The sequence below is a fragment of the Muntiacus reevesi genome, chromosome 3 (genome assembly GCF_963930625.1).
Source record: "Muntiacus reevesi chromosome 3, mMunRee1.1, whole genome shotgun sequence".
Taxonomy (NCBI): Eukaryota; Metazoa; Chordata; class Mammalia; order Artiodactyla; family Cervidae; genus Muntiacus; species Muntiacus reevesi.
This window is the reverse complement of record NC_089251.1, coordinates 106,244,128-106,266,171: the sequence shown is the minus strand read 5'-3', so window position 1 is coordinate 106,266,171 and position 22,044 is coordinate 106,244,128. Positions and strand designations below refer to the sequence as shown.

Below are 22,044 nucleotides of genomic sequence, written 5' to 3'. Positions count from 1 at the left end.
TGTTTTTTTTAATTGGACTTAGTAGTCTGGATATTAACTTTAGTTTCTCCTTAAAGAATATATTTTTTTAAACTACTGAAGATATAAGATAAATCTCTGGTTTTATTCCTTCACACTATTTCTAGTTATATGCCTCTTTTAAGAAATATAAGTTAAATTAATATCTCAATGAATTTTTTTGTTCAGGAACTTGGTTTCCCTGATAATAGATTTCATTGATAATAAATGACACCATGATAATTTTTCTTGAAATAATTTTTTATGCAAGTAATACATGTTCTTTATAAAAATCTCCCCACATGCAGAAATATGTAGAATAAAAATAATATCTGTCTCTAATTTAATCTCTAGTTATTTACCCTTAAACTGTCCTTCCCTGCCACTATAGTGTATCCTTGGTAGAAAAATTTTACACAGAAGATCTCTCTACCTTAAAGAAAAGCCCTGTTCTCATCCCAGGAATTGTTTCCTTTTAGTTTTGATGAGATTTTCATTGTATAACATAATCATTTGGTGAATTAAGTCCTCTTACTTCAAAATAAACTTTATATGTGTTGGAGGTTAAGTGGTAACAGAAAATAGAAAAGGAATGTGCAGTGTTTTTGGAGTGGCAAATAATGGTTTGATCTGTCTTCTGCTGCTCATGTTTTAGAATAAGAGATTAAAAGAATTATCCCCAAATAATACAATATAATCTTTGATCCAAAAATTATTCTTAAATCGCTTTCTTTTTTTCTTCCCCAGAAGAGAAGCCAAAACCAGATCCAGTGTTAAAGACTCCTTCCCCAGTCCTTAGGCTAGCCCTTAGTGGAGAGAAGAAAGAACAAGCAGGTCCGACGTCTGAGATTACTACAATAGAATCCATACCAGAGCTTCCTCTGCCTCCATCACCTACTGCTCTTTCTCCACTTGCTCGAAGTACAATTACTTCTCCCACCTCTGTTGCTCTTAGTAGCCAACCAATATTCACCAGTGCAGTTGATAACAGATGTGAACTCTCTTCCTCAAAAGAAGATGCAATTCCTATACCCAGCCCCACATCTTTCACAGAAGCATCAGATCCTTTACCAACAGATGAAATTGATGATGATATATGCAAGAAATCTTGTAGTGTAGCACCAAATGATATTCCACTGATTTCTAGTACTAACCTAATTAATGAAATGAATGGAGTTACTCATGAAAAATTACCAGCCACGGAAAGCATTGTGGAAATAGTAAAACAGGAGGTGTTACCACTGACTCTTGAATTGGAGCTTTTGGAAAATCCCCCCGAAGAAATGAAAGTGGAGTGTGTCCCAACACCCATCACCCCTTCCATAGTTCCCTCCTTTTCTCCGTCTCCTCCAACTCCTCCAGCTTCCCCTCCTCCCACACCAGTTATCGTTCCTGCTGCTGCCACTAGTGCTAGTACTAGTAGTGGCCCCACCGGAGTCCAGAGAGTCTTCGAAGAGGACGAGAGCATAAGAACTTGCCTTAGTGAAGATGCAAAAGAGATTCAGAACAAAGTAGAGGTAGAAGCAGATGGGCACACAGAAGAGACTGTGGATTCTCAGAGCTTAAGTTCAAGACAGAGCCCAGCCCCAGGTAAGTCATTCTGTTACTAATTGTATCATGCTTGCTGAACATGAAAACTCAGCAGTATTTGAGTTATTTTTTAATTGGCTACTTTCCTTGACTTCCAGAAACATCAAATGAATGCTGAAATTCCTAGTCTGATTTCTTCAGTGGTGTGTTTATGTTTTAGTGCATCCAGCAAAGAGTTACTCCATTGTCTAAAAATGCAAATGAAATATCAAATATACAAAATGCCTCCAAGGTATATGTCACTGTACATGTGTTTTTTGTTTTTGCCTCGTTCATAACAGTCATTTCCTCTGGTGTTAATTTTGTTGCTTTGGGGATGGAAACCAATCAAACCCAGCGTGGTCTGTAGTCCCCAATCTTGTCTTCTCAGAATTTTAAAACCTAGTCAGTCCTTAACTTAAAAGAACTCCTCTGTGCAATACCTCTTCTTTAATCTTGCTTAAGGAAAAGAGCAATCAGAATGTCAGAGGTTTATAACTAGTTCTGGAAAATAGATGTACCCTCTCTGTTTCACAGATAAGTATAATGCTGTTCCATTTTTTCTTTTTAAAGTTTTGTTTTTCTTGTAATATTAATTTATTGTTACTTAATATCATTAGTATGATCAAAGTATTACACGCTTCTGAATTCAGAGTTATTTCTTTTTAATGTAGCATCACCTAGAATCGTGGTGATCAAAAGTTATCTGAGGCTTATCAACTATTCTTGATTCAGTAGCCGATAAGAATATGGCTTTTAACGAGTCAACATAGCCTGTCTTGTAGACATTGCTCTGTATTGTATAATTTGCTCTTTGGGTACCTGTCAAGTTACTCAATTTGACAAATGAGTGCTCTCCCTGCAGCTGATCTAGATATGTACTGGGGATGTTTTCGTCACCCACATCCTTGATATTTATTACCTATTCTGACCTGTCTAATAGGGAAATTTGGCAAGTCAAGTTTAAGATGTGACTTTCCCACCTAACTCAGTTCTCAGGGTGATTCCCTTATGAAAGTCTGTGAGAGGTATCTGGTTCCTTGGAATTGTAGAACATCTAGTTCCACAGTGAACCAGAGCAGGAAAACAATGCCAGGCAGTTGGGACTGGGAGAAATTTATCATAAATGTTTATGAATCACCTATTTCCTCAGTAGACTGGCCTCCATAACCATCAGTCTTCATACTGTCATCACTGTTATAGGAACCTTCTTCCTTGGTAGGGCAATGATGTGGGGCTTTTTCATTACTCTTTGAAAAAGCAATCTTACTTTTGGTGTGGCTACAGGTGAGTGCCCCTCCAAAGAACATTCATTTGTTGGAGAATAATAATTTGTTTGACCCTTGATTTTTTTTTTAATCCCTTCATTTACCCACCTGTGAGTTGTCATTCAACAACTAGTGATATGGTAGTTCCAAAAGTTGGAGAGGCTATTGAAGACAAATATTTTAAAATATCCAAACAAATAATAGAAAGGAAAAGCAGGCATAGGGAATACAAGTCAAAGATACAAACTATATCTCAGAACTGAAATAAGGATAAAGCAGAATTCTGCATTGATGTACTACTTACACTCATCCCTGATACTCATTCATTCTTTTAAGCAGTTTGTCACTTCAGTGGCCTTATATTATAAGACAGCTCCCCTGGATAAATGGGCAAACAGAATTTAGGGCTAAGTAATCTTTATACCATGGTTTATTTTTTTTCCAAAATGCAGATTGCTCTTGACATTAGTAATATTAGTTACCAGCACCTTTGTTCAGCTGTAAACCAGAAGATAACAAAAAGAAAAACCATCTTTTGCATGATTAGGGACGAGGTATATGTTGGTGATGTCAGGAAGTAAAGTGTCTTGGCATTTTTCTAGTTTCATGATATTTCTTAACCTATAAATGTATTTTGGAGGAACTAAAAGTTCAAAGTTTCCCTTTTATATCTTATACTCTTCAGAATCCGAAGTAAATGAACCTCAAGAACCCATATACCTCTAGCATTTTTTTAAATTGTAATGCTTACCAAAAACATTCCTGACCCTCTCATTTCAGTATTAATATTTGTTAATGTTATTGCTACGAAAGTTAGCAATGAAAATTAACTCATCATTCTTTTTATCCACCTCAAATTGTCGTATGCTTAATGACTACAATCTTTTTTGCACTTACTCATTTAGTATACTTCGTTTATTTTGAGAGGTTATTAAAATCATGACACTTTGGCTCAGTATCAGCCTTTTGTTGTTGACTTTTGGAAATAGCTCTTACTTTCTCTCCTGAGGATGAGCACTTTAAAGCAGGGCTCAGAAACCGCTTGCTTTGGACGGGTGCGTGCCTCGCAGCGAGTAGCGGTTGGTGTAGAGGCACTTATCTAAAGCGGTAAAGTCAGACATAAGGGGCATGGTCCATTACTTCTGATGGGAAACATTTTCTTGCAACTATTTAGGTTGATTGGCACAAACTGCAGCAATTCTGGCTACTTAGGGGTTGCACAGAAAGCCCTATAAAATGAGAATTGTTCGTACCTTAAGGATATGCAGAAAAGCCTCAGAGATGGGGGAGACATTGATTACCTGATTTGTATGATCACTTCAACAGTTTAAATGTGAAAAAAAAATCTGTATTAACTGATTTAAGTCTTAGGAATTTTTATTATGGGTTTTGTTATACTTGGTGAGGGAAGAAGAGAGAATTTCAGAATTTGTGCAAAAATGTTCCCCACTTACCCATTCAGGAATTCATTTTGTGCAGTTTCATGAGTGTAGATATTGTATAACATGCATGCTGTGTAACATGAATTTTTTTACTCTTAAAAACAATAGTGATTTTTTTCTTCTACTTCCTATCTCTACTTGATATAAAACTATTTGAAATTCTTTCAGCAGAAGGGTGGTGTCTGATCTGTCTTCTGACTTTGTTCATGGTGTGTTACTTCTTGGCATATTTTATAAATTTGTTTTATGAATTTATCTTCAGCTAAACTTTGCTGGATGTGTATATTGAAGGCAGGTCCTCCCAAAGCAGATTTTTGTTTATTTGTTACTGCATGTCTTGGGGAGAGCATTAACTGGTATGTAATCTGAGTTTTGTCCTAAACCAACCTTGATACCACAGAGTAAATTGCATTCCCTGTGTATACTAATGTTTAGGATAATGGAATCTCTGCCACCTAGTTGAAACAAAACTTCTTTCTTTGTCATCACTGTGGGTTGGTTCACTGGTTTATTTTGGTCTCTGTTCTAGCATCATTTTTACTCTGTTAGAGAAGTATTAGGGCTTTTTATGAGAATTCCATTTCCAAATCCCTGCTTTGTAGAAATTCAAGCTCTTGTCTCTCTCATGTGGGTGTTCAGATGTAAACTTTTTTATGGCGACATACACGGCAAAGTAGGAAGTCAAGAGATACCTGGAGTAACAGGCGTGTTTGCCCTTGGAGTACAAGATCAAGCAGGATGAAGGCTAGCAGAACTTGCCACGAGAACACACCAGTCACAGCAGACACCCTCTTCCAACAACACAAGAGACGACTCCACACACGGACGTCACCAGATGGCCAACACCAAAATCAGATTGATTGTATTATTTGCAGCCAAAGATGGAGAAGTTCTATACAGTCAGCAAGAACAAGACCGGGAGTTGACTGTGGCTTATATCATGAACTCCTTATTGCAAAATTCTGACTTAAATTGAAGAAAGTAGGGAAAACCACTAGACTATTCAGGTATGACCTAAATCAAATCCCTTATGATTATACAGTGGAAGTGACAAACAGATTCAAGGGATTAGATCTGATAGACAGAGTGTCTGAAGAACTGTGGACAGAGGTTTCTAACATTGTATAGGAACCAGTGATGAAAATCACCCCCTAGAAAAGAAATGCAAAAAGACAAAATGGTTGTCTAAGGAAGCCTTACAAGTAGCTGAGAAAAGAAGAGAAGCAAAATGCAAAGGAGAAAGGAACGAAATACCCATCTGAATGCAGAGTTCCAAAGAACAGCAAGGAGAAATGAGAGCCTTCCTAAGAGATCAGTGCCAAGAAATAGAGGAAAATAATAGAATGGGAAAGACTAGAGATCTCTTCAAGAAAATTAGAGATACCAAGGGAATATTTCTTGCAAAGATGGGCACAATAAAGGACAAAAACGGTATGGACCCAACAGAAGCAGAAAATATTAAGAAGAGGTGGCAAGAATACACAGAAAACTATATGAAAAAGATCTTAATTACCCAGATAACCATGGTGGTGTGATCACTCACCTAGAGCCAGACATCCTAGAGTGTGAAGTCAAGTGGGCCTTATTAAGCATCACTACGAAGAAAGCTAATGAATTTGATGGAATTACAGCTGAGCTATATCAGATCCTCAAAGTTGATGCTGTGAAAGTGCTGCACTCAATATGCCAGCAAATTTGGAAAACTTAGCAGTGGCCACAGGACTGGAAAAGGTCAGTTTTCTTTCTAGCCCCAAAGAAAGATCGTGCCAAAAAATGTGCAAACTGCTGCACAGTTGCACTCATCTCATATGCTAGCAAAGTAATGCTCAAAATTCTCCAAGCTAAACTCCCAACAGTATGTGAACCAAGAACTTCCAGATGTTCCAGGTGGATTTAGAAAAGGCAGAGGAACCAGAGGTCAAATTGCTTCCAACGTCTGTTGGATCATAGAAAAAGCAAAGAGGGTTCCAGAAAAACATCTACTTCTGCTTCATTGAATGCACTGAAGCCTTTGACTCTGTGGATCACAACAAATGGTAGAAAACATTTAAAGAGATAGGAATACAAAACCACCTCACCTGCCGCCTAAGAAACCTGCTTGCAGGTCAAGAAGCAGCAGTTAGATCTGGATATAAAGAACTGGTTCTAAATTAGGAAAGGAGTACATCATGGCTGTATTTTGTCACCCTGCTTATTTAACTCATATTCAGAGTGTATCATGTGAAATGCCGGGCTGGATGAAGCACAAGCTGGAATCAGCATTGCCGGGAGAGATATCGATAACCTCAGATATGCAGATGACACCACCCTTATGTCAGAAAGCAAAGAGAAACTAAAGAGCCTCTTGATGAAAGTGAATGAGGAGAGTGAAAAATCGGCTTAAAACTCAACATTCAAAAACCAAAGATCATGTATCCGGTCCCATCACTTCCTGGCAAATAGATGGGTAACAATGGAAACAATGATAGACTTTAATTTTGGGGGCTCCAAAATCACTGCAGATGATGATTGCAGACATTTGCTCCTTGGAAGATAAGTTATGACCAACCTAGACAGCATATTAAAAAGCAGACACATTACCTTGCTGACTAGTCAAAGCTGTGGTTTTTCCAATGGTCATGTATGCATATAAGAGCTGAACCGTAAAGAACGTGAGTTGTGGTGTTGGAGAAGACTCTTGAGAGTCCCTTGGACTCCAAGGAGATCTAACCAGTCCATCCTAAAGGAAGTCATTCCTGAATATTCATTTGAAGGACTGATGCCGAAGCTGAAGTTTCAGTACTTTGGCCACCTGATGAGAAAAGCTGACTCATTAGAAAAGACCCTGATGCTGGGAAAGATTGAGGGCAGGAGGAGAAGGGGACAACAGAGGACGAGATGGTTGGATTGCATCATCGACTCAATGGACATGAGTTTGAGCAAGCTCTGGGAGTTGGGGATGAACATGGAAGCCTGGCGTGCTGCAGTCCATGGTGTCGCAAAGAGTGGGACATGATTTAGTTACTGAACAACAACACAGCACCCCATATACCCAGTATTGTAGCAGTTGCAGAGGTAGCAACAACTGACCTTGTTTATGTGGCATCCAAGAGTTTGCCTTACATTCGTTTAGGCTCAGCTAAGGTTGAATGCCAACAAAGGTCCATTTAGTCAAGGCTATGGTTTTTCCAGTGGTCATGTTTGGATGTGAGAGTTGGACTATGAAGAAAGCTGAGCACCAAAGAATTGATGCTTTTGAACTGTGGTGTTGGAGAAGACTCACGAGAGTCCCTTGGACTGCAAGGAGATCCAACCAGTCCATCCTAAAGGAGATCAGTCCTAGGTTTTCACTGAAGGACTGATGTTGAAGCTGAAACTCCAATACTTTGGCCACCTCATACGAAGAATTGACTCATTGGAAAAGACCCTGATGCTGGGAGGGATTGGGAGCAGGAGGAGAAGGGGATGACAGAGGATGAGATGACTGGATGGCATCACCGACTCGATGGACATGAGTTTGAGTAAACTCCAGGAGTTGGTGATGAACAGGGGGGCCTGGCATGCTGTGATTCATGGGGTCGCAAAGAGTCGGACACGACTGAGCAACTGAACTGAACTGAATCTGAAAAAGGCTCATTCTAAAAACCATAGCCTGAAGGTCTGCATCAGTAATAGGAAATTTGAAATTTATTCTTTCCTTTCTTTGACTTAAGGTTTCTAAGAAGTATTTGAAATTATTCCTGGAATATTTAGTTACTGGGGCTGAAAATAGATCCCCAGTGGTTTGAGTGTCCCACGAGCACAGTCATTCCCATAATGTGTACCCGTGTAACCTAACTTCTCATTCTCTTCTAGAGAAATACCTTCTGAACCTTGTGAATAGACCATCTTACACATTCCTACATCAGTGTCATTTATCAACACCAGTAGAGCAATTGTTAAAATAAGTTCTGTTTGCTCCCTTATCTAGAGGCTTGAGTCTGAGTGATCCTTGCTACTGCTAAGTCGCTTCAGTCATGTCCGACTCTGTGCGACCCCATAGATGGCAGCCCACCAGGCTCCCCCGTCCCTGGGATTCTCCAGGCAAGAGTACTGGAGTGGGGTGCCATTGCCTTCTACAATGCATGAAAGTGAAAAATGAAAGTGAAGTCGCTTAGTTGTGTCCAACTCTTAGCGACCCCGTGGACCGCAGCCCACCAGGCTCCTCCGTCCATGGGATTTTCCAGGCAAGAGTACTGGAGTGGGCTGCCATTGCCTTCTCCGTGAGTAATCCTTAGGCATAAGTAAATTAAAATGACTGGATTTCGCCACCTTGTTCATCAGAATATTTTCAACAAAGCTGCCTAAAAAGTACATTTCTCCTCTGTCATTCCTATATTCTTGTTGCCTTCCACAGTGAAATCTCAAGCATTCTCTGGAGATCACTGGTAATGGGTTAAATTGTCTATTATGGAATGAGCCCAGACACCTACCTGATGGTAAAACTTATTCATGAACTCATGTGCCAAATCTTTCTGGCAAGCATTGTGCACAGGTCCTCTTTGCCTCTTCAAAGGATATACACTTCCCCACTATTTACAAAGGTTCATTTCTTTGCAACGTGAGCCTTGAAGTTTCATTCATTGCTTATTAATTAACTTCTCATATGTATCTCCGTGAATAGACATAGATTCTTTGTTCGGAATTTAGCTCACTTTCCCCCAGACTTAGTAATTAGTCTACTTCCAAAAGTAGTCATTGTTCTTAACTTACTTTTAGACAGAGTAGTCCAGACAGTTTAGGGGAAAGTTATTCTCTTTCAGGCAAGCCTAGTCATGCTAAAAGCTTTCTCTTTCTCCAATATCCATCTTCACCTTGCACATAGTAGTCTTGAGAAGTATCTTGACAAGGAAATTTTCACTACTAATACAGAAAAAATGTGCAAAATGTATTTCCCTCAGTATGTGTTTTTTCTCCACTTTTCTATTGCTATATTTTTAGCACTTGGTAATTTAGTTGCAGTCATAATGAAATCATCTTTTCATGTTTATAAGACCTTTTCTTAGGTATCGCAAACATTAATCTTCATCATTTAAAGTTCACTAGCCCAGGTGAGATGCATGAGACGAGTGCTCAGGCCTGGTGCACTGGGAGGACCCAGAGGAGTCGGGTGGAGAGGGAGGTGGGAGGGGGTATCGGGATGGGGAATACGTGTAACTCTATGGCTGATTCGTGTCAATGTATGACAAAACCCACTGAAATGTTGTGAAGTAATTGGCCTCCAACTAATAAAATAAAATTAAAAAAAAAATAAAGTTATTTCTGAGATAGAATTATTCGTACTTTGCTATTAACAAAAATAAGCCATGGAAATAAATTGGGTTGTTTAGGGTCACAAGAAGAGTTACAACCCAAGCCTTCTTTCATGTCACATTTCTATTATTCTTTCTGACATGCTGTTTACATTATTATAAGGTTCTTTTAACCTTTTCAGGATTTAGGGAGTATACGTTTATGCATATTTAAAAGGAGTTGTGAAAGCGCACTTGTTTCAGCCACAAATAGTTAATGAGGGTCTACTATGTTCTACATTGTTCTGGGCACTTGAGATTCATCACTGAAGATTTCAGTGATCCCTGCCCTAGTTGTAATATGTTAGAAAGTTTAAAGTAGTATAAAAATAATCAAGCAGGGAAAGAAATGCTGGAGGGCCATCAGGTAATAACATTTAAAGTGAAAGTGTTAGTCACTCAGTCATGTCTGACTCTTAGTGATCCCATGGCCTGCCAGGCTCCTCTGTCCATGGAATTCTTCAGGCAAGAATGCAGAAGTAGGTAGCCATTCCCTTCTCCAGGGGATCTCCCCAACCCAGGGATTGAAACCGGGTCTCCTGCACTACAGGCAGTTTCTTTACCATCTGAGCCATCAGGGAAGCTCTAATAATGATAACATTTAAATAATATGATTAAAGTTGTATTCCTCTGTAGAAAATGAAATTTGAGCAAAGATGGAAGAGGAAGAATTATCTGATCTATACTCTTAACCAAATTCTGTGATTTTTTTGTGTCCACTTTTCCTTTAGAGAACAGTGTTTTACTTTGTCTTCTTTCTTAAATTTCTGTAGGCAGAGCACGGTGGACAAGATTACCTGCTGTGAATTTAAGTGCCTGTAGAAGCACATGCTCTCCACCACCAACCATTCCTTTATGATCTATCTCCCTGTTGTAAAATCTTGTAATCAACCCAGCCTTCCCCGCGCTCAGCAGATGACTTTGTTTCTGTCTTCTGTTTAGAAAATTGAATGCATGGTGTTTACCTTTTTGTACCTTCTGTTGGAGCTGCAACCCTGTCTCTATCCAAACTTTCATATGAATTTGCTAGCTTCCCTTTTCAGTCTCCAGATTTCTCTCTTATTGTAAATATACTGAATTCTCTCTCAGACCATAAACACACCCTTATTCCTATACGTCCATTTAGTTACCACTTAAACTCATGTTTCATCTTACCCAGTCTTCTCAAGAATAGTCTACCATTCCTGATTTTACTTTGTTCACTATTACTAATATAGTCTGATTTATGCTCCCAGTATGCTATAATATTTGCCTTTTTACCACTTTTAATACTATTGATCATTCTCTTCTTCTATTTTAATTAGATTTATTTATTGTAATTTATATGCAATAAAATTTTATTTTTAGCATTAATTTCTGTGAATTTAGATAGACATGTAAAGTCATGTAATCACCACCACAGTTAACATACACAAGTTTCACCACCCCCAAAAGTTCCCTCATATTTGAGTTATATTCTGCTGGTATTATTCAACACTTTCTCCATGGGTAATTTCATCCAATGGTAGATGGCTCCAGTGGTATGTGCTAATGACTTATTTTATCTCCATTCCAACCTCTCTTCTTAGTTTCAGTCTTATATTTCCCATTGTCTGCCAAATATCTCTACTTGGAAATCCCATAGTCGTCATATTCAGTACCAAAGTAATCATCTGTTAATGACACCCAGTCTCTTATTTTATGTACGTGGCACTGGCTTTAACTGAGGTGAAATCCTTAATGTGAATTCCCTATTGACAGATTTCCTCCTTGAGTCATTCTTTTTTCATGTATGGTCATTTAACAAGATTCTCTCATGTTATCTGATATGGTTGTTGAATTTGTCCCCTCCACACCATTTTCTCCTGCCTTAGACCTGCACTTCCGCATGAATACCTCTCCTTTCTCTGGCTCCAGCTTTGACCCCTTCAAGTTCATTCTCCACTAAGTAGTTATCTCTTTAAAGTAGAGATGTGGTCTTGCATTTCGGCTTAAACCCTTCAGAGTGATGGGAGGCCCTGGGACCCTCATGGTGAACACTAAGCTGCTCACTGTTGACTGTCGTGTCATCTTGTTTTGTTTTCTTATAGCGCTGGTTTTCTGAGTATATATCCATAAGATCTGAATGTAACTTTTCATGTATTGGATTAGTCCAGACACCAGCTGCATAGTATAGTGGTGAAGATCAAAGCAACAGAGCCAGACACTCCTGAATCTTGTCCTTTTCCCTTGTCTGTCTCTATGACCTTAAGTTTCTTACCTCTGAATTGATTTTTTCTGGAAAATGAAGATAATAGTAGTATTTACTTCGTAAATGTGTAGTGACACTGAAATATGCTATATATAAAGCACTTAGCATAATGTCTAGCACATATTAAGGACTCTATAAATGTTAAATGTTATTAATACTACTGTTTTCAACTAGCATTACAGGCCCAAATGTTCTCTTTTAACTGTATTAATATAACAGAACAAATGAGTGTCATGATTCCCTCAGGGATTTATGTTCCAAAGGAGAGAAGCTCTTGAATATGATAGTGTCTGAAAAGTACTTAATTAAGCTCTGGGCTTGAGATGGTAGAAAATCCTTAGAATAGGTGCCCTTTCTCCAACAGCATTGTCTCACTTCTTGTCTCTGTGTCACATTTTGCTAATTCTCAGAATATTTTTCACTTTTTCATGATTATTATATTTGATAGAGTGATCTTGGATATTACTGTAAGATAGTGAACTTAACCCATAAATGTTGTATGTATTCTGATTGCTCCACTGATAAGCTGTTCTTCTCACCCTCCCCCCCGCCCCGCACTGGGTCTCTGAAATCCGAGACGCATGACAGTACTGAAATGAGGTCAGTTAATGACCCTGCATGACCTCCAGGTGTTTGAGTGAAAGAGTCCCGTGTCTCTCACTTTAAATCAAAAACTAGAAATGATTAAACTTAGTGAGGAAAGCATGTCAGAAGCTAACATAGGTCTGAAGCTACGCGTCTTGTGCCGAACAGCCAAGTTGTAAATGCAAAGGAAAAGTTCTTTCTTGAATGGAATTGAAACTACTACTTTAGTCAACACAGGAATGATACAAAACAGCCTTATTGCTGATGGGGAAAAATTTTTACTGGTCTGGATAGACTATCAGATCGGCTACACCATTCCTTTAAGCCACACCTAACCCAGAGCAAGATCCTAACTCTTTGCAGATCTGTGAAGACTGAGAGTGAAGAACTTGTAGGAGAAAAGTTTGAAGCTAGCAGAGGTGGTTGGTTCATGAGGTTTTAGAAGAGAAACTGTCTCCGTAACATACAAGGTGAAGCCACACGTGCTGATATGGGAAGCTGCGGCAATGTAAGAAATGAAGGTGGCTACACTGGACTACAGGTTTTCAGTGTAGATGAAACACAGCCTTCCATCGGAAGAAGATGCCATCTAGGATGTTGATAGCTAGAGAGGAGAAGTGAATACACGGTTTCAAAGAACAGACTGTCTTGTCAGGGGCTAATGGCATCTGATGACTCTTAAGTTGAAGTCCCTGCTTGTTTACCATTCCAGAAATCCTAGGGTCCTTAAGAATTCTGCTAAATCTACTCAGCCTGTGCTTTCTACATGGAATAACAAAGCCTGGATGACAACACATCTGTTGACAACATGGTTTACTGAATATTCTAATCCCACTCTTGAGACACACTACTCAGAAAAAAAAGACGCCTTTCAGAATATGACTGCTTACTGACAGTGCCTCTGTTCGCCTGAGAGCTATGCTGGAGACACAGACCAGATTCGTGATGTGTTCATGCTTACTGACATAGCGTCCATTCTGCAGCCCATGAGAAAGGGGTGATTCTGACTTTCAAGTCTTATTGTTTAATAAATACACATGCTGCCTTAGACAGCGATTCCTCTTCTGGATCTGGACAGAGTAAATTAAAGTCTTCTGGAAAGGATTCACCATTCTGGGTGCCCCAAAGGGCATTTGTGACCCTTTCGTGGGAAAGGGTCAAAATATCAACGAACCACATGACTTATCTCATGATAAAACTCTCACAGATGAGGAGTTGCTTCTTATGAATGAGCACAGAAAGGTTTCTTGAGATGGATTCTAGCCCTGGTGAAGATCTGGGAAGATTGTTGAGATGACATCAAATGATTTAAAATATTAATTTTAGCTCATATAGCAGCAGCAGGTTTTGACAGGATTGATTCCAATTTTGAATGGTGTTCTACTATGGATAAAATGCTGCCAAAAAGCCTGGCATGCTGCAGAGAAGCTGTTTGGGAAGAAGAGTCAGTTGATGCTGCAAACTTCATTGTTGTCTCATTTTAACAAATTGCTGCAGCAATCTCTACCTTCACCAACCGCCACCTTGATCAGTCAGCAGCCATCAACATCAGTGTAAGATCCTCCATCAGCAAAAGGATTATGATTTGCTGAAGGCTCAGATGATGATTTGTGTTTTTTTAGCAATGAAATATTTTTATATTAAAGTATATAATTTTTTTTAGACATAATGCTGTTGCACACCCATATACTACAGTATAGCATAAGCATAACTTTTACATGTACTGGGAAACCAAAAAATTTGTGTGATTTCTTCGTTGCTGTATTCATTTTATTGCAGTGGTCTGGAACTGGACCTGCAATGTCTCTGAGATGTGTCTGTAGTATAAAATATATGTTGGTCTCTGCCTGTGATTCCTGGCACAGAGTTCCTAACATCCTTGTAATTTATGATAACATTAAAAACATCTCTGGTTCTAATACTGGTTTTTGACTTATGTCCCTGGCATTGGGCTCTTAAAAGCCTTGTAAATTCCTAAGTGATGAGAACACTACAAGCATCTTTTGTTCCATTGAGGTGACTCTAGGTGGATTCTTGGTTGACTCCGGGGTGGGGCTGATAGCCAGGACTAATTCAGTCATGTTTAGAATCTTGGAATTTTCAGCCCCTTCTTCAGTCTTCCAGAGGGAGAAGAGAGGCTGCAAATGTAAATACTTTTGGATCATGTCTGCTTGATGAAGCCTCCATAGGAAGGAGTTCAGAGAGCCTCTAGCCTGGTGACATGTCCACACCAGGAGGGTGGTGCACCCAGCTCCTCGACTGCACGGAGCTCCTGCACTTGGGACTCTTCCACAACTCCTCTCTCCCTGTGTATCTCTTCACCTGCAGTTCATCTATGTTATTTATCATACCCTTTAATAAACTGATAAACATAATTAAACATTTCCCTGAGTTCTGTGAACTGTTCTAGCAAACCTGAGGGAGGGGATTGTTGGAATTTCCAGTTTATAGTTGGATTTGCAGCTGGCATCTAAAGTGGAAGTGGAGGACCGTCTTGTGGATCTGAGCCCTCACTTGTAATATCTGACACTTATCTCTAGGTAGATAGTTTGAGATTGAATTAAACTGTGGAAACACAGCTGGTGTCATGGAAAATTGGTTGTTGTAGGGGAACACCCCTGCATACTTGGTGACCAGAAATGTCTGAAGCAAAGTATTCTGGATGAGTAGAGAAGGAAGTCCATGGGAGGGAAGAATGGACTTTCACCTTTCACAGCCATGAGCACTGCATGTGTGCTTTTAAAAGGGGGGAGTTTATAGTATGTGAATTATATCTCAGTAAAACTTTTTTTAACAGATGAATAGGATTGTGAATAGTTGTGTTTCTACATCTATGTAATGATCTGTCAGAGGCATCAGCCTTATAACTTACTCTACGTTACTGTTTTACTAGTAGTTACATCTTACCTGAGTTTGAGAGAGTGTTCTCAGCTAGGTAGTGAATGTACCACTGTAGTAACCATTCTAGTAACCATCAAACAATACATTGTTTGATGTCATAGATATGGAACACCCAGCTGGGCTGGGACAGCAGGATCATTATTTGTGGTTGAAATGTAACGGATCTGTGTTTTGTAAATTAATGATTCTGACTTTCTTTTGTATGTAACTTAGTTCCTGTATATATTTTTAATGTATCTTTTTAATTGAAGGATAATTGCTTTACAGAATTTTGATATTTGGCAGAAATTCTGAATGTTTTTGCCTCAGTTCTGAAGGCTCTCCAAGGCCTCCTACAGCTTCTGCGCAGCACCCTTCCAGGCCTTTCTTATCCTTCCAGCTTTCCATCCATTTATTAATATCCATCCATCTCTTCAACCCCCTTCCCTTTCTGGTCCATTTCATAGACTCTTTTAGTACTTCAGCTTCTGTAATTCTCTCTACTTTGAGACTTCTCTGTAAAAGTATGTTCAGCAGACATTCCCAGAAAAGTCTTCCAGGGAAAGTATTGTTTCTGGAGATATCTGTATAGCTACAGAGATATAGTAGTTGTTTCAGAGGTTAGCCTTCAGGGCCCTCTGTTAGGCATTATCTCTTCTTAGCTGTACTTTATTTTTTTCACCAGTCCTCCAACACCTATTTGCTAGGTGCTAATCTCCACATTGCTGCCTTGATGCTGCTGTCTTCTCAACCTGCTGCTGCTGCTGCTAAGTCGCTTCAGTCGTGTCCAACTCTGTGCGACCCCATAGATGGCGGCCCACCAGGCTCCCCCGTCCCTGGGATTCTCCAGGCAAGAGTACTGGAGTGGGGTGCCATTGCGTTCTCCGCTTCTCAACCTAGACCATGTTAAAAAACCTGCTCAAAATTTAATTTTTTCAATATGACTCCCTTCACAAAATTTTACATCCTGATTATTTCTTAACTCTTAAGACATAGATATATTTATATCAGTTTGGAATAGTTGTAGTACTTTATGAATATTGATACATATGCATTTTATCTCTCTAGCTGTCTTACACCTTCTAGAGTAGTAGAACTCTGATTTGTTTTATTACCCTCACAAAACTTTTATTAAAACTTTTATTACCTCATCTATGCAAATGAATGTTTTTGTTGGTGTTAGTTTATTCTTGGTTTGTGTGTGTGTGTTTCACAGTATCTGACTAACAAATCAAGTGTATTTAAAGTAAATGAGGTACCATTACACGCCAGTCAGGATGGCTGCTATCCAAAAGTCTACAAGCAATAAATGCTGGAGAGGGTGTGGAGAAAAGGGAACCCTCTTACACTGTTGGTGGGAATGCAAACTAGTACAGCCACTATGGAAAACAGTGTGGAGATTTCTTAAAAAACTGGAAATAGAACTGCCATATGACCCAGCAATACCACTTCTGGGCATACACACTGAGGAATCCAGATCTGAAAGAGACACGTGCACCCCAATGTTCATCGCAGCACTGTTTATAATAGCCAGGACATGGAAACAACCTAGATGCCCATCAGCAGATGAATGGATAAGGAAGCTGTGGTACATATACACCATGGAATATTACTCAGCCGTTAAAAAGAATTCATTTGAATCAGTTCTAATGAGATGGATGAAACTGGAGCCCATTATACAGAGTGAGGTGAGCCAGAAACATAAAGAACATTACAGTATACTAACACATATATACGGAATTTAGAAAGATGGTAACAATGGCCCTATATGCAGGGCAGAAGAAGAGATGCAGAAGTACAGAACAGACTTTTGAACTCTGTGGGAGAAGGGGAGGGTGGGATGTTTTGAAAGAACAGCATGTATATTATCTGTGGTGAAACAGACCACCAGCCCAGGTGGGAGGCATGAGTCAAGTGCTCGGGCCTGTTGGGCTGGGAAGATCCAGAGGAATCGGGTGGAGAGGGAGGTGGGATGGGAGACCGGGATGGGGAATTCGTGTAACTCTGTGGCTGATTCACATCAATGTATGACAAAACCCACTGAAAAAAAAAAAAAAAAAAAGTGTATTTAAAGTAAACGAAACTTGCGGCCACTGTGGAAAACAGTATGGAGGTTCCTCAGAAAGCTAAAAATAGAATTACCATATGATCCAGCAGTCCCTCTCCCAGACGTACATCCAGACAGAACTCTAATCTAAAAAGATGCATGCACCCCTGTGTTCATAGCAGCGTATTGACAGTAACCAAGACATGGTAACAAACCAAATGTCTGTCGACAGATGAATGGATAAAGATGATGTGTTATATAAATGTATGCAATGGAATACTACTCAGCCATACAAAAAAGAATGAAATAATGCCATTTGCAGCAGCACGGATGCAACTAGAGATTATCATACTAAGTCAGTCAGAGGAGAAAGACAAATGTCATATCACTTATATGTGGATTCTAAAATATGACACAAATGAACTTATCTGTGAAACAGAAACAGACTGGGTGGATATAGAGAATAGACTGGTGGTTGCCAAGGGGGAAGAGGTTACGGGAGGAATGGAGTTTGGGGTTCAGTTCAGTTCAGTCACTTCGTCGTGTCCAACTCTCTGTGACCCCATAAATCACAACACACCAGGCCTCCCTGTGCATCACCAATTCCTGGAGTCCACCCAAACCCATGTCCATTGAGTCGGTGATGCCATCCAACCATCTCATCCTCTTTTGTCCCCTTCTCCTTCTGCCCTCAATCTTTCCCAGCATCAGGGTCTTTTCAAATGAGTCAGCTCTTCGCATCAGGTGGCCAAAAGATTGGAGTTTAAGCTTCAGCGTCAGTCCTTCCAATGAATATTCAGGACTGATTTCCTTTAGGATGAACTGGTTGGATCTCCTTGCAGTCCAAGGAACTCTGAAGAGTCTTCTCCAACACCACAGTTTAAAAGCATCAATTCTTTGGTGCTCAGCTTTCTTTGTAGTCCAACTCTCACATCCATACAGACCACTCAAAAAACCATAGCCTTGACTAGATGAACCTTTGTTGACAAAGTAATGTCTCTGCCTTTTAATATGCTGTCTAGGTTGGTCATAACTTTCCTTCCAAGGAGTAAGCATCTTTTCATGGCTGCAGTCACCATCTGCAGTGATTTTGGAGCCCAGAAAAATAAAGTCTGCCACTGTTTCCACTGTTTCCCCATGTATTGCCATGAAGTGATGGGACCGGATGCCATGATCTTAGTTTTCTGAATGTTGAGCTTTAAGGCAACTTTTTCACTGGAGTTTTGGGGTTAGCAGATGTAGATTATTCCATGTGAATGTATAAACAACAGGTGCTACTGTATGGCACAGAGAACTGTATTCAGTTTCCTATGACAAACCATAAAGGCAAAGAATACAAAAAAAGAATATATATTTGTATAACTGAATCACTTTGCTATATAGGAGACATTAACACATTATAAATCAGTTATACTTCAGTTTATAAAAGACATAGCAACAATATGCAAGCCATACTGTCCTAGTTGGAAAATTTTGTTGTTTAATAATAGCTATCATTGGTTAAGTGCTTACTATTTGCCAGTCACTGTTTAATTTACTTCTTTAATGCTCACAACTGTAGTATCTTATTTTACAGAAAAGGAGACCGAGACACAAGAGGAAATAATATTGCTCAGGGTTATATAGTTAGTAAATAAATGGTAGAACCAACAGTCAAACATAGCTCGACATCTAGAGCTCATAAGCACTTAGCTATATGGTCTCTCATTTTAACAATTTACTGATTTTTCATTGAAGGGGAGTTGGTTTACAGTATTAGTTTCAGGTGTGCAACATAGTAAATCAGTGTTTTTAAAAAATATACTCCATTTAGTTATTATAAGTTGTTGGCTATATTTTCTGTGCTTTATAACATATCCTTGTAGCTTACTTATTCTGTACATAATAGTTTGTTCTTCTTAACCTCTTAGCCACTGTTTTTCCCCTGCTGCCTTCCTGTTCTGCATAGGTAACCACTAGTGCATTCTCTGTACTGTATTTCCTCTCAAAATTTAAAATCATGTAAAATAATTCTGGTAATGTGGATACTCAGTTAATATTGGGCATGAATATAATACTCATATAAATGAACAGTCGACAAAAGAGGCAAATGATGGCAGGGGTTAGAGTTAAATATACTCACCTTAAATAGCTAATAAGGGACCACAAAAGCATAGAAGATGTCATCCCCAGCCCATTAGTTAATAACTCTTTCTGCAAGTTTCTACTGATTGCAAAATCCATGCTAGACTGTAACTTAGTACCTAGAACAGCATTTAAAAGTTGAAAAAGAGGTCATTATTTACATGACAGCTTTTAGTATTCAATGAAATACTTGATATCATCAAAAAACTGTTAAGATTTTTAGAACATAGTACCCCCATTAGAAGGTTTCATTCACCAGTTACCTACCTAGGAGTCCCAGAGCTGGGATTAGCTACTGCTAGTTATTATTTTTAAACACAGAATCCAAAGAAGAATTGAGTCATATTTGAAACACTTAATTCTGTACTTTGATCATTTAGGGTGATAATTCCTTTGAAATGTGATACTGCACTTTACAAGTTGTACAATCACATTACTAAATCATGGCATGACCCTCTAAATGCATAGCTTTCTTATACATGTTATAAATGAAGTCTACAGTAATCAAAATAATAATTGTATCAGAAGAATGGAAATAATCCTCAGGAATTTATTTTTTTGTATACATTCCTTATACCATTTGTATCAGGTTAGTTTTTCACAAGGGAGAGTATGTAAAAATTCTACTTATTTACATTTAAGACTTAGTTTATTCAACTCAGGGATTTCCCAGGTGGTGCAGTGGTAAAGAAACCTCCTGCCAATGCAAGAGACATGGGTTCGATCCCTGGGTCAGAAGGATTCCCTGGAGTAGGAAATGGCCACCCACTCCAGTATTCTTGACTGGAAAACTCCATGGACAGAAGAACCTGGCGGGCTGTGGCCCATGGAGTCACAGAGTCAGACGATGACTGAGCGACTGGGCACCCTCACACATTATTCAGCTCAACAACTTTTGAGCAAAACCTACTTCGAATAAATAGGTGCTGACTTTTTAATGCCAATAATAGACTGTAGAGTGTCTCTAAAGTTTGAATTTATATTTAGATGTAACTTAAATATTTAGTTGTAACTTAAAATACTTTTTGACAGTATATCCTGATCCATATTTTGAAACACAGGAAAGAATATTCAAGTTGGGAACTGTTATAGAACGCCAAGAAATTACAGACATGTGGCATAAAGATAATGTGTCAAGAGACTGATATATTCATACCTAAGTGTACGTGGTAGAAATGCAGGATTAGATTGGCTAATAGTTTTATTTCATTTGTTCAGGCAGTGTCAGTTTGTGCGTATTATCTGACAGGCCCTTTGCTGACCTCTGGGGCTCAGAGATGACTTTCTCCTGGGAACTTGATGATCTTAAAGAGAGACAGATGTGTTAATATAGGGTTGTGTAAGGTGAAGATGAGGGATAAGTAATCACATCTGTGAAGGTATGTTTTATTATTTGTAGTGGCCTCTCCCAGAATTAGAGAAGGAAATGGCAACCCACTCCAGAACTCTTGGCTGAAAAATCCCATGGATGGAGGAGCCTGGTAGGCTATAGTCCATGATCACAAAGAATCGGACAGACTGAGCAACTTCACTTCCTTTTTTTTTCTCCCAGAATAAGGTTTCACTTGGCTTCTCCACACTTAGCAGAGCACTGGCCATGTGGACTCACTGATGGAAGGGTTTTTTAAATCTGGGTTTATGTATTCAAGGTATTTAGAGATGAAAAGTATTTAGTAGACAGAAAGATTACTACTTATGTTGTATGTATCTATGTTGTAGTGATTGACACTTCTTTATTAGCACTAGATTTGCCTTAAATTTAATTGCAGTCTGTTTTGATCATGGTAGAAGTGGCACAGATGCATTTTTTAAAGTGTAAAAAAAAAAAAAATGCCCAAGACATTGTAGAGTGAGCAGTACAATGGAATTCGGAGGCTTAGAAGATGGAGTAATGGTCTCATTGGAATCATCTTTTTTTCTCATTGCTAGCCAAATTGCATAATATCCTGTCCTCTGCTGAGCTCAGGACAAACCTTAGAGTCACTTTATTTTATTTTCCTGATGACATATGATGCTTAGTGCTAACAGGCAAACAGCTTTCTTCTGTATATCCTCCCTTGTTTATCTCCATATCCTCTCCTGTTGCAAAAACAAATGACAACCAAAATGAAAGTGAAGTTGGAATTCCAAGAAGGTGTAGGAACAAAGTAGAGTTGAGAGGCAAAGTATTGTATTGGGAAGACAAAGACTTTGAAGTTACATCTATGTCTTAGTTGCTGTTGTTGTTCAGTTGCTTAGTTGTGTCCGACTCTGCGACCCCATGGACTGCATCACACCAGGCTTTCCTGTCCATCACCAACTCCTGGAGCTTGCTCAAACTCATGTCTGTCGAGTTGGTGATACTGTCCAACCATCTCGTGCTCTGTCGTCCCTTTCTCCTCTTGCTTTCAGTCTTTCCCAGCATCAGATGGGTCTTTTCCAGTGAGTCAGTTCTTCGCATCAAGTGGTCAAAGTGTTGGAGCTTCAAGCTTTAGCATTAGTCCTTCCAGTGAATATTCGGGATTGACTTCCTTTAGGATTGACTGGCTTGACGATCTCCTTTCTGTCCAAGGCACTCAAAAGAGTCTTTTCCAGCACCGCAGTTTGAAAGCAT

At 39.1% G+C, this 22,044-nt stretch overlaps 1 protein-coding gene across 15 annotated transcripts in view; it reads left to right on the top strand.

Moving 5' to 3' along the window:
• The window catches only part of EIF4G3 (eukaryotic translation initiation factor 4 gamma 3), a 340,922-nt gene that overhangs the window by 226,240 nt on the left and 92,638 nt on the right, over positions 1–22,044 (top strand). For all 15 annotated transcript variants that reach the window (XM_065929977.1, XM_065929979.1, XM_065929983.1 and 12 more), the window contains one exon: positions 745–1,587. In XM_065929977.1, the coding sequence (XP_065786049.1) occupies positions 745–1,587 (843 nt within the window). The remainder of the gene's footprint in view (positions 1–744; positions 1,588–22,044) is intronic.